At 42.3% G+C, this 12787-nt stretch overlaps 1 protein-coding gene across 1 annotated transcript in view; it reads left to right on the forward strand.

Annotated features, from left to right (window-relative positions):
- Positions 1–12787, forward strand: part of LOC117757596 (kinesin-like protein KIF21A) — a 32742-nt gene that overhangs the window by 5439 nt on the left and 14516 nt on the right. The window contains exons 2-9 of the mRNA XM_034578865.1: positions 7489–7711; positions 9236–9418; positions 9848–9997; positions 10542–10676; positions 10807–10971; positions 11328–11443; positions 11789–11984; positions 12061–12250. Of these exons, the coding sequence (XP_034434756.1) occupies positions 7489–7711; positions 9236–9418; positions 9848–9997; positions 10542–10676; positions 10807–10971; positions 11328–11443; positions 11789–11984; positions 12061–12250 (1358 nt within the window). The remainder of the gene's footprint in view (positions 1–7488; positions 7712–9235; positions 9419–9847; positions 9998–10541; positions 10677–10806; positions 10972–11327; positions 11444–11788; positions 11985–12060; positions 12251–12787) is intronic.

Consider the following 12787-nt stretch of genomic DNA (forward strand, 5'->3'; position numbering starts at 1 on the left):
ATCCTTCATCGAGAATAAGAGGAAATCCATCCTTACTGTGGCATATAGCAGTTTAACTAAGTCTGGGTCTGGCTACACTCACTTGTGCTTGAAGGCTCTCAGAGGCTCGCTGAAGAGAGAGCTACAGTGAATTGACTCTTGATGTCAAGCGCAGCTGCTCGACAATGTAAAGACTGTTACTATAAAAACACTATTGTTGTTCTGCTGGTGCTTTAAACTGCAGCAGCTCTTTGTGCCATTGTCACTGTCCATAAAGACTTTATCTCTTCTATATCCTTTCATCATTTCTCTCTTCTCATTCATCCTCTTGCTCAGGGCGGCCATTAGCTGGTCTACACAAACACACACCATAGAAAATACAAATACACACGTGCACCTGCTGGCTTCTGCTATAAAAGAACTGTGCTGTTTATGTGTGTGTGTTTGTGCATATTGTTATATAAGAACATTATGTAAGTGTACCTGAAGGCATCCCTGAAACACACAAGAACACACACACACACACACACACACACACACATTTTAAAGGATGTGAATGAACGCTGTGCTCGGATAATTTTTCTGTCACACAGTCTTGAAGAATAGAGAGAGGAGCTTTTCAGTATCAACATTTCAACAAAGGCCTTTGATTTAGAAGAAAGGCTGTAATAGCTTTGTTTGTGTGTGCCACTGAAATCTGAGTGTTTGCTGTTACATGAGCAGGACAGGGCCAGCAGAACATGTGTGTAAGTGCGTTTGTGTGCACCTGTGTGTGCGTGTGTGTGTGTTGCAGAGCAGCGTGGTCCCTCATTAACCTCTGCTGGTCGGCATCTCTGTCATCAGTCCACAGTCCGATCACATCTTCGTCAGAACACTCGGACATTCTTCAGCTGCTTAGTCTCAGTTGTTGTTGAGGCCTGTGTGCAGCCACTCTGTTCAGCCAGTGTTTCATCTCTACACACAGTGGCAGTAATATAGTTGGCAGGGTATCGTGTTTAGTGGAGTGTGCTTAAGTGTGTGTTTGTGTTGAGTTCAGCCTGTGACTGATCTCAAAACTCAGCACTTCCACCTGGGATTTCCTCACACTTCCTTATGTGTGGCTCAATGTGGTGTTTCTTGAATTATTCTAAGACCCAGAGATTTGTGACTTTACATGATGATGTCAGGTGATGAGTCAGACTGAAGTGATGATGATGATGTCGGCTGCCTGGGCTCAGATCTTCCTCTCTGTTTGTGCCGGCTCACTGGGTGCAGCTGTGCCACAGCGACTGAAGTGAAACCACAGAACTAAACCAAAAATGAGATTACTGCAGATTAGATTATAGTGTATAGGCAGAAATGAAGCATCTGGCTTTGTCACTGTGTCACAATGGTCGGCTGAATCCCTGCAGGAGAGTAAATTGATTGGATGAAGGCTGATGAGGGCAGCATGTGATTTGATTGGCTGGGTTTAAAGAAGGATTAGATCAGCAGCATGGTGGTGTAAGGCTGACTCATCTCTTTTTTTTTTTATCAGTGTCTTATATTTCTTGTTTCCTCACATCATATTGATTATATATGCTTTACATAATATTAATCTGTTGTCTTTGCCACGATCAGATCCTAAATGTGTTATTTATAATGTCAAATTTAGAAAGGAGGTGGTATCCAGTAAACTAATCTTTCTTCTTAATGTGTTTCTGTATTGTGAAGACGTTTATGCTGCAAATAGTCTGAATCACAACGTTAACTAAAATACATTCAATTAGATTTTTGAACTTTCATCGGCTTCCATTATATTTTCTTTCCACTGAACATAAAACCTTGTAAATCAAGGTGTGTGTGTGTGTGTGTGTGTGTGTGTGTGTGTGTGTGTGTGTGTGTGTGTGTGTGTGTGTGTGTGTGTGTGTGTGTGTGTGTGTGTGTGTGTGTGTGTGTGTGTGTGTGTGTGTGTGTGTGTGTGTGTGTGTGTGTGTGTTGAGGAGTAAGTACACTGTTTCTCAGGCTGTCGCTGTAATCGCGGTAATGAGACTAAGAGCAGGAGCCTAACAAGATTTGTCACGTGGGGAGAGGCTGACAAAGCCCCTCTGTGTGTGTCTATAATGTGTGTGTATTGTTTGAATAGGTATATGAATATATGAACTACAACCTGTCTGTGTGTGTGTGAACTGTATCTCATTAAAGTCTCCTTGCACCAGAGTCTTCTTTTATCGACCCGTGTTCCGAAGTATTTGCAATTTCATTTTCTTCAATTTTTTTATACTGACCATATGTGACAGCGCCCCAAAAGTGAAGCCAAAGTGTCTCGATCGCCACCTGGTGGCTGGCTGCAGTGTAGGACATATATCCTGCTTCCTCCGATTTGATGAATGGGACATGGACCAAAACTAAAAAGTCAAAAGAGGTGTCAAGTGTATATATATAAAAAAAAAAAAGGTTTCTGTCATTTTAGGCACTGATTTTTTGCCCAACCGCCCATTTTTTAAAATTAGTTATTTGATGCTATTAAAACCAGTTGAAACGTCATGATAGATAGCTGAGACTGACTCGCATTTTGGTCAAGCGTGGTTATCGATGGGACCTCGCTACCGTGGCTTGAACTAATGGTCGACTCCTGCTCAGTCCATAACGTCCCTGCTGAATTAAGTGTGATACTTTCATTTAAGCAACAACAAACCCTTTTGTTATAATGTAATGTGCCTGGTGATCAAATTCACTAGTTAAATGTAACCCTTTAATCCCTTCCACTCAGGAACTTCTTAGCAGTTTTCTTCTTAGTGTTCCAGCCATCGGGCCAAAACTGTCACAGTAGATTTATGCTTTGAGCGGTTAATTACACACAGGTTTTCACTCTTCCTATGGGGCCCCTGATCTGTGTGTGAGTGTGAGTGTGTGTAGCTACCTGTGAATGGGGGTTTTCACATTTGACATTCAATAATAATTTTAGATGTTTCTTGATTTGAAACTAAATATGAAACGTGAAAGAACCAACGAGCTGCTGAACAGTGCAGATACACGCTTGTGCACAAGTGATTGAATGTGCACCTTTTAGAAGCGGCTGGGTTGAGTTTCCTGGAGACACAGCCCGTGTGGAGCCTGCATGTGTCACCCTAGAAGGTGGATTAGTGCTGTAAGTCTCCGCAGCGCTGAAGGGCAGCCCTTATTCAGCCACCAGGAAAAAAAGTGTTTTGGGTTGAACCACAGACCGAAGCCTGCTAGATCCTAATCACAGCTGAAGTCAGTCAGTCAGTCATACTAATAATACAGCAGCGGGACGTTCTTCACACCTTGCTTATCCCTCACCTGTTTGTGTTTAAGTGAGGTGTTTGATGCCAGAGCTCGTGTGAGTTGTGAATATATACACACCCAAGAATATAATCAAAATAGAGGTCCGTTGTTCCACAGTACTCGAACATCATGTACAGCGAGGCTAAGAAACGTGAACTCTATCTATTTGAGATCTGTGACACACCATCAGAAATCGAATAATGCAAGATAGCAGTAGTTGGCACAAGGCTGGAGTTTTGTAGGTTTTACCCATGAAATACAAATATGATATTTGGATATATATATATATATATATATATATATATATATATATATATATATATATATATATATATATATATATATATATATATATATATATATATGTCTTCTGTCCTACTAGTTCATACATTACATGTCTTCTAGGCAATTGACACAATCTTTTCAAAATAACAGCTCTGCAATTCAGCTCCATATAAAGCATTGCAGCAACAAAATGAATGTTGTGTTTTTAATTTGAAGACAACTTGCTAAAGAGGAAGTGATTCTATGAATGTTGTTGCCATAAGATCCAACAATAACATGTTAGCATTGCAGTTGTGAGCATGACAGCATGTTGATGTTTGAATTTAGCCCAAATCATTGTGCTCCTAGTGTCTCACTGACTTAAATATGTAAAAGTACAAACATTTTTGGAACAATATATCGCGGAAAAATAAATTAGTCAGAAGGGTCACAATTAATTTGAGAGGTAAATCTTAAAATGTGTGCCTTTTTTTAAATTTTTTTTATTTTTAAATACGTTGTAGGGTTAAGAAAACAAAAGGCAGAAATAGTTCTCTGATGGTTTATTATGTGAACGTCCATCAATACGTAGACTAGGTCTGTACAACTGTATAATGTCTGGAGCTGCCTCCTTACGCGGAGATTGCCATCGTCGTTTTGGTCTGGGATTTTCACATCATGTCTCTACTGTGTCTTTCTCTTTATGTCTCTCTCTGCTGACATTTTGTCAGACATATCTTTCCCTCTCGGGCCAATCCATTGTTCCTTTATGAATGGACGACCCTGGTGATGTCGTAGAACCCGATCACTGCTTTGTGGAGACGAACACAATCAGATAGACTTGACATTTATTCTGAAAGGGGCTGCAGTGATACAGACTTGGTTTAGTTCCATTCAGCAGCTATTGAGTGCCATCAGGGTATTTTCACTGAATCAGACATTTTCTAAATTTGACATCTATTTTGTTACACTTATTGCAAACTCTCAAAGTGAACAATAACCCAGTGACTTTAAACCCTTGCTGTAAGTAGCAGTGAGTGCCTCCATTGTTATGTGGGATTACAGAAATGACTCGAGTTTTGGGAAAGTGCCCAAAGGGATTAATGCAGATTGACTCTTAAACCATGCTACCATTAAGTCTGATGACCTCAGATGACCGGAAGCCTCTGACTGTAACACTGACATCAGTTTCTCCTAATCTCTATCACCGTGCACACAGATTAATGAGCATTTACGACAAACCTAAAGCAGCACCAATCAATGTTGTTATATTAGCAATGGAGCCAGTGATTGTGTCTTGGCAGTGTGTGCAGTTCTTCTTATTATTCTTCTCAGTTATGCAGTGTTTTACTTTCAGCCACAACCTCAAAGTCTGCTCCCTTTTAATTTGAAACCTATTTTCTCATGTATAATGTTATAATAATCCACATTACATTAAATAATCCAGTCGTCAATAATATCCACAGAATCCGAATGATTTTCTAAGGGGGTCTTTGAGGGGCTCCGGGGGGGGCCCCGGCAAAAATAGGGATAATTTATTTTTCACTATAATTTCATCCATAAGTAACTCACTGACTAATTTGGTCCTGAATTTCATACATGTCTTGTAATAAAACAACTAAACCCCAAAAGCTTGTAGAGTGGAAGTCCGTGGTTTAGTTTGTGTCACTTAAGGGGTCCTTGAAGTGTAAGAGTCTGAAAACCATGACTCAGTTAACTGGCTCCAAACTGGACAGACTTTAAATGAAAAACAACAATCTTTCGTTTTTTTCCCTCTCATTCTTAATAAAATAAATAAACTCTCCTTCACTGACAACTCACTGGGGTAGGATTTTCAAAATAATGGTATGATTGGGGTCGTGTGGTGGTACAGTGGTTAGCACTGTCACCTTACATCAAGGGATCTTTCTCTGTGTCATGCAGGTTACGTTGATTGGAGACTCGAAAATTGCCTATAGGTTGTTTGTCTCTGTATGTTGGCCCTGTGATTGGCTGGGGAACTGTATCTCGCCTCTCATCCAATGTTAGCTGGTATTGGCTCCAGCCTCCCCTCGGCTACATTAAGACTCGCTGACCGTTACAGGATCAACTGGACAGGACAATAGAAGAACCACACACTACTGCCCCTATAGTTGTTAAAGGATTCTCTACGTAATATGTATGTATTTTACATTTTGACAGCTTCAACTATCAATAATAAAAGCTAATGCGCACATAACACACATCTTCCATCGTGTAAACTGCCATTTCTATTGGACATTGTGTTGTCCTGCTGCTCCACAACAGAAGCTGACAGAGCTAGTCCTCCGTAGGTGTTCAGTTACTGCAGGAAGGTTTGTGTTTCTCCTCAAACCTGCATCAGGCGGCCTGTAATCCCAGAGAGCGTCTGCTAAATAGCTGGGATCTGATGTCGCGCGCACGCACGCACGCACGCACGCACGCACGCACGCACGCACGCACGCACGCACGCACACAATGACACCTCTGTGGTTGTTTGCTGTTACTACACCTCTTGTGCTTTTTATGTGTGTGTCACTCCCTCCGTTACCCTCTGAATGTGTTTACAAGCCATTCAGACGTTCCATAGACTCTTGCTGTGACAAATGGGACAGTCTTTTAATGGAAACACATGCACACGCAATGAGCACACACAAGTATCGCATACAGAATGCAAACTGCATGCAAAACGCCACATCCCCTCTCTCTCTCTCTCACGCTCACGCTCACGCTCACACTCACGCACACACACTCAAAGTTAATGCCTGCTAGCAGAGAGCAACAATAGCAGCCATTTATAAAAAGGTTCTTCTGAGATTCTCAGGTGTCTGAAGTTAATCTGGGTTAATTTAGACTGTAGCCTAGCAGAAATTAATCTAATCCATACAAAAGGACATTTCCAGTATTTCTTTCTTTTCAAATACCTTTCCAATATTATTCAATATTATCATTATTTCAGTGTTATCTCAAACATTTGACTGTTTATTTCCCTGTAAAATCCTCATATATTTCCCTGTTCTGCCTCCCATATTTCCACTTCCTCTCCAGTCGGACAGTGAGTGCAGTGAAGAGAGGCACAGGGGCATCTTGGGAGGAAATGATGTCATAACAGTGTGTTTTCTCTGCTCTAAAACAAACATAAGCGATTCCTTAATGAAATCCAGGGTGGGACTGTTTACCCAGAGCTCTCTCACTCTCTCTCTCTCACCCCATGAACAGTGAGGGCACTGTACAGTGCACTGGCACTGCATGGTCCTACACACCCACACACACCCACACACACTTTGCACAGCAGTCGCACTCATCTGCAGCTCTCTTTTTTTTTAACAATCAAACCTGTAATGATCAATCACGTAAGGCAAATTCTTGATCAGGCTGCTGATGCATGTACAGACAGCTCCACTCTGCCTCTTTCTTACACACCCACTAACACACATCCACAGAAACAAGGGCGTTGAAAATGTCTGACTTTAAAAAATGAAACTTAAAATTCCATCTTAAGTTTCAGGACTGAGCTTGCTTTGTGGCCGTGCTACATAGAGAGACACTCAGGAGCTATTTTATCTAGTACTTTAATTTAACAGGACAGCTTAAAGCCATTTAATGTCAATATCCTATTTTTAAGTGCCAGTCAGTCCTTTATTAGGGTTTTAATGTTGTGTTTGCTTTTGTTGTAATACAGAGTCCAGTTTTCTCTATTGCAGTATTCGTAGGCCTAAGGTGGATTTAGGAATCAACATGTATAACAACTGGAGGACGGTACATAATATCTCTGCAGGAACAGAAGACACAACAATAGTTTGGCGACATGAACCAAGGTTTCGATATTTGTCCAATAGAGTAGCTCTGATGCATCCGCTACTGAGAATAAAAACTTCTGCTTAAGACGTCATCCGTCTCCAGAAAACACTTCATTCCTTCACCCTGTTATATTTCCTTCACACTTATGACATTTCTTTCTCTCTTTGTCTCTCCTACCAGGATTCGTCCTCAGCTGGCCAAAGAAAAGATTGAGGGATGCCACATCTGTACGTACGTGATGCCTGGCGAGCCCCAAGTGATGCTGGGTAAGGATAAGGCCTTCACCTATGACTACGTCTTCGACATGGACACCCAGCAGGATACCATCTACACCCACTGCACAGAGAGCCTCATCGACGGCTGCTTAGAGGGCTACAACGCCACCATCTTCGCTTACGGACAGGTTGTTCAACACACAGTGGCACAACACACACACACACACACACACACACACACACACACACACACACACACACACACACACACACACAATCAAATTTGTGCACGTTTTAACTTTGCACCGCTCGAGGGGAGGGAGCTGCGTCCACAATCCAAAGATTGTGATATGGAGATGATTTCATCTCATATCATTAGAGGGAGTGAGCAGCCTCACAGCCACACAGGCTCTGTCAATACACGATCAGCCGACATGTTCAGACCTGCTTTATATCGGCCCTGATAGATAAGCCCGAGAGGGGGAGACACTAACAGAGCAGTTACCCAATCAAATCCCAGTTGCTTCACCTCATACCAGAGCTGAGAACTGAAGCTCAAAATCAAAACATACTTGAGAGACATTTAGCAGATGAGACTGTAACCTGCCGACTGACAGCTCCACACTACTGTTCTCTCCTGAAATAGCTAACGTATAGCAGAGGTCTAAATCAAGATGTATACAGTCTGCTATGGCAAATGTTCTTTGTTCCCATTTATTTTACAGTTTAACCATAAACTTCTTTATATATACCTATTAATGAAAAGAAAGCACAAAAACAACCAAATGTATAAAACTTGAATAAAGAAAATAAACATATCTTTATGCAAATTGTAAATGCACATCTTTTCTGATTTGTTATTGATTCTGTCAAACAAAACTATATATTGGCACATATCTGCAAACATATACAATCGGCCACCTGATACGTCGGTCGAGCTCTAATTCATGCACGTCCGCTCTGCTTCCTGAGCCATGCCAGCCCAAAATAGGCTGGGATACTTCACTGTTTTCATTTTAAACAAGCTTTTAAGCACATAAAAAAGAGACTGTTCACCCTCTCACAGTGTCTCTCATGCTGCGGCTGACACTCTCGAGCCGAACGACAGTAGTTAAACTTTCCCTCTTTTTTAAATCTTCCCCTCTGCTCCTCTTCTCTCTGTCCGTTATTCTCTCCTCGCATTGTCCCTGCCGCCGTTGTGTTCCTGTCAAAGAGCCTTTCATGGTGTGCAGTGGAGGCATCACACACACATGCACGACAGAAGTATGTGCAGACACATGATCACACAGGTGCAATCTCATACAATAAAGAAGAAAAACACACTCATTCACATTCACACACACACACACACACTCCTGCCAGGGTGTCTTTCAGGCGTTTCAGCGGGGAGGAGTGGAGTGATGTGTGGATCTGAGTTCAATGTTGCATTCCTCTTTTTGCTACCATGGCGACCACACCATGGTAACAAACTGGTCCCCTCTGACCCCCCTAAACTACTCAGAGCTGCTCCTCTACCCCTTCCTTCAGTGATGCCATACTTCCTTTTTGTCAGGAAGACTTGTTTTTTTTCTCTAAATCGTACCATTTAGTGCAGAAACACAACACAGACACACAGATGAAATGTCACCAGAAACACACATGATATGATCAGGAATACACTTTATCCCCATTATGTGAAGTAACATGTGTCTTGTCCTCCTCCCTGCATCCAGACGGGTTCGGGGAAGACCTACACCATGGGAACCGGCTTCAACGTCAACATCGCCGAGGACGAGCCGGGTATCATTCCCCGGGCCGTCAACCACCTGTTCAGGGGGATTGAGGAGCGCAGACAGGCCGCCACCGAGCAGGGCAAGCCGGTGCCCGAGTTCAAGATCAACGCGCAGTTCCTGGAGGTGCAGAAAATTAAAAAACACACAAGCGGAAAGTCTGATTCTCTCCTGAGATTTAAACCTTGAAATGAAGGTGCATTCATCAGTCTAAACGTAAACGTCCAGTCGACTTAAGCTCCATTAGTTTGATGGATCCAGAACATGCAAACAGTACGAGGTCAAAGGTCGGCGGAGGGTGAAGGGTTCAGGTTGTTAAAGTGACCCTGCAGCCATTAAACTCATTAGTCTGTGTCTGCAGGGTCCGGGTCCCGCCTTTATTTTTAACTGCGGCTGTTAGCAGCTGGTGAGGAAGCAGCTGAGGGAGAAGAAGACGAGGCCGGGAAGCGATGACAGTAAACGACAGACCAATGATAGTATTGATGACGTATCAGTTCATGAGTTTCCCTGCAGCACCCTTTGTTCACCTCCTGTTTTGTTTTTTTCTTTCTCCAGCTGTACAATGAAGAGGTGCTGGACTTGTTCGACTCCACTCGAGACATCGAGGCGCGGAAGCAGAGGTCCAATATCAAAATCCACGAGGACGCCAACGGGGGCATCTACACCGTTGGGGTCACGACCCGCACCGTGACCTCTGCAGCTGAGGTCAGCTTTAGTACCGCACCACGTCCCCGCAGCAGTTATATATTGGACCAATACCAAATTTCTATATTTACTAAGCCATGGCGTTATATGTTATACTATATTATTTTATGTCCAAGTTTTCTGACTCCACCCTAATATTGTGGCAGTGAATTGAATCTAAAGTTTTGTTCACGGCATTGAGAAATAATTTAGTAATTTATTCTCAGACATAAACAATTTCCCTTATCCACAGGGATCCATTCAGATAATCCACATGACTCAATCTGTTTTACTCCTGTACGTTTCTGCTGAAGAAATAGTCCTTGTGAAAGTTGATTATAACAAGATCTGTGATTTATCCCGGATGGGACAATTTCATTTTCTTCTCTCTTTGTCCCTGTGATTGTTGTAAATTAAACCTATGCTCTATATGCATCAGTTTATATCCTAATATCATGTCACAGATTTCCTGATTAGGTTGAAACTCAAACCAAAAATACCCCTGAAATGAGAATATAAAGTTTTTGTCATCATTTATTTCTCCCCTCCATCTCTCGTCGAACAGATGATTCAGTGTCTCAAGCTTGGCGCTCTGTGTCGTACCACCGCCAGCACCCAGATGAACGTCCAGAGTTCACGCTCGCACGCCATCTTCACCATCCACCTGTGCCAAGTCCGTGTCTGCTCTCCAGATAATGATGTAAGTGCTCTAAAACACAGCAGTGGGCATCGTCTAATAAGGAGCATCAGATGTGCCAGTTTAAATTACAGCTCTAGCTAAAAAAGCAACGTGTACTTTATTGTATTTACTGTTGTTAATTCTCCTGCAGGATAACGTGACGGACAATCGTCTAGCTAACAACTCAGATATCAATGAGTTTGAGACGCTGACGGCCAAATTCCACTTTGTGGACCTGGCTGGCTCCGAGAGACTGAAGAGAACCGGAGCCACAGGAGACCGAGCCAAAGAGGGCATCTCCATCAACTGTGGACTGGTGAGGGGACTGAGAGAGCGTCTCGTTCTGAAATGAGAATTAAGTGTTGCATTGATACATTACCGATCAGAAAGTTTTCCCGTACTGGGGTAATAATGCATGAAGAAACCTGTCATTTTTTAATTGCATTATCAGCGTTCACTAACATGGTGATTATTTTTCTGAAGCATTAGAGCCTCTAGGTGGCCAAAACAGGAATTGCACTCTTTATTTTTATTTAACACAAGCATTGTTTATTTTCTATTTTCGCCAGTCTAGACATTCTCACTAACAACCTTCCCATTGCAGTCCCGCTGTTTTGAAAAAGCTTATCTAACGCTCACTCCTCTTTGCGTTTCTGTCGTCTGTGACACCAGCTCGCCCTGGGAAACGTCATCAGCGCTCTGGGAGACAGGAGTAAACGCTCCACTCATGTGCCTTACAGAGACTCCAAACTGACACGGCTGCTGCAGGACTCGCTCGGTGGAAACAGGTCTGTGAATATTACAAGAATATATGAAATACTGTCAGACCATAGAGAAGAGAGATGATCTACTTTTGGACCAAGTAGTTGCCAAATTACTCCTTACGTAATTTGGCATAAACATCAGTAAAAGACACACGTTTGTTTTTCTTACATTATATGGAAAATGGTAAATACTTACATTATCAAGCAATCTTTAAATGCCTAATTATGGCACTGATACATTAAATTATGATTTCAAATTTGAGTATGGAAGATGTGCCCTGTAAATCTGTTTCCTTGTTTTATTCATCCATACAAATTCATAATGACCCACTGGGTCTGATCATCGTTTCTCGTCTCTGTGTTCTCCAGTCAAACTGTGATGATCGCCTGCATAAGCCCGTCGGATCGGGACTTCATGGAGACGTTGAACTGCCTGAAGTACGCTAACCGGGCGCGGAACATCAAGAACAAGGTGACGGTGAACCAGGACCGAGCCAGCCAGCAGATCAGCGCTCTGAGGACCGATATAGCCCGGTTACAGATGGAGCTGATGGAGTACAAGACGGTAAGAGCATGCGAATAGAGGCTGGAATAAGAAAAGAAAAATAATAATAATATTAACTGGCCTGTGTGGGTCCCAGGGAAAGCGAATGGTGGGTGAAGATGGGATGGAGGGCATCAACGACTTGGTCCATGAGAACTCAATGCTGCAGACGGAGAACAACCACCTGAGGGTGAGGGTGAAGGCCATGCAGGAGACCATCGACGCTCAGAAGGCCAGACTCACACAGATCCTCAGTGACCACGCCAACCAGGCTCTGGCTAAAGCAGGTGGGCCACAGCAGATCCAAAAAGCACTTTTCCATTTATACCACTGTAGCCGGGCAGTAGAGTTAGAGAAAAAAGTGGCGACTAGATTTTAAAAAGCTTGATGTCTTTATTTAATTGTAAATGGTAGTTCTGCCAGGTATATACCATTACAGACAACCTTATGAGAGGTTGTTGCTTATTCTGGAGAATCACCCAGGATAATAAGATGTATTATTTTTACAGAGGTAGTTGTTGTTATTGCTGCATTTACAGGTGATTCCTCAACTATCACACTTTTAGCTTCCCTGGCAGCAATGAAAATGTTTTTTTTTACCTGACACCAGAATGAAACATTGAAAAATGTTTATATTGAAAAAGTTGACTTTTACGTTTGGTTTATTATTTGGTGTGTTTTATTTATTTATTATATTTCCTTTGTCCTTGGGTCAGATTCTGGACATAAACCCTTCAGCATTTTGAACGTAATATTTATTTTCTAATACAAATTTATGGTTTATGTGTACTGTTTATGTGTACTGTTTAAACGGGAGTCAACCA

The sequence above is a fragment of the Hippoglossus hippoglossus genome, chromosome 23, assembly GCF_009819705.1.
Source record: "Hippoglossus hippoglossus isolate fHipHip1 chromosome 23, fHipHip1.pri, whole genome shotgun sequence".
NCBI classification, from domain to species: domain Eukaryota; kingdom Metazoa; phylum Chordata; class Actinopteri; order Pleuronectiformes; family Pleuronectidae; genus Hippoglossus; species Hippoglossus hippoglossus.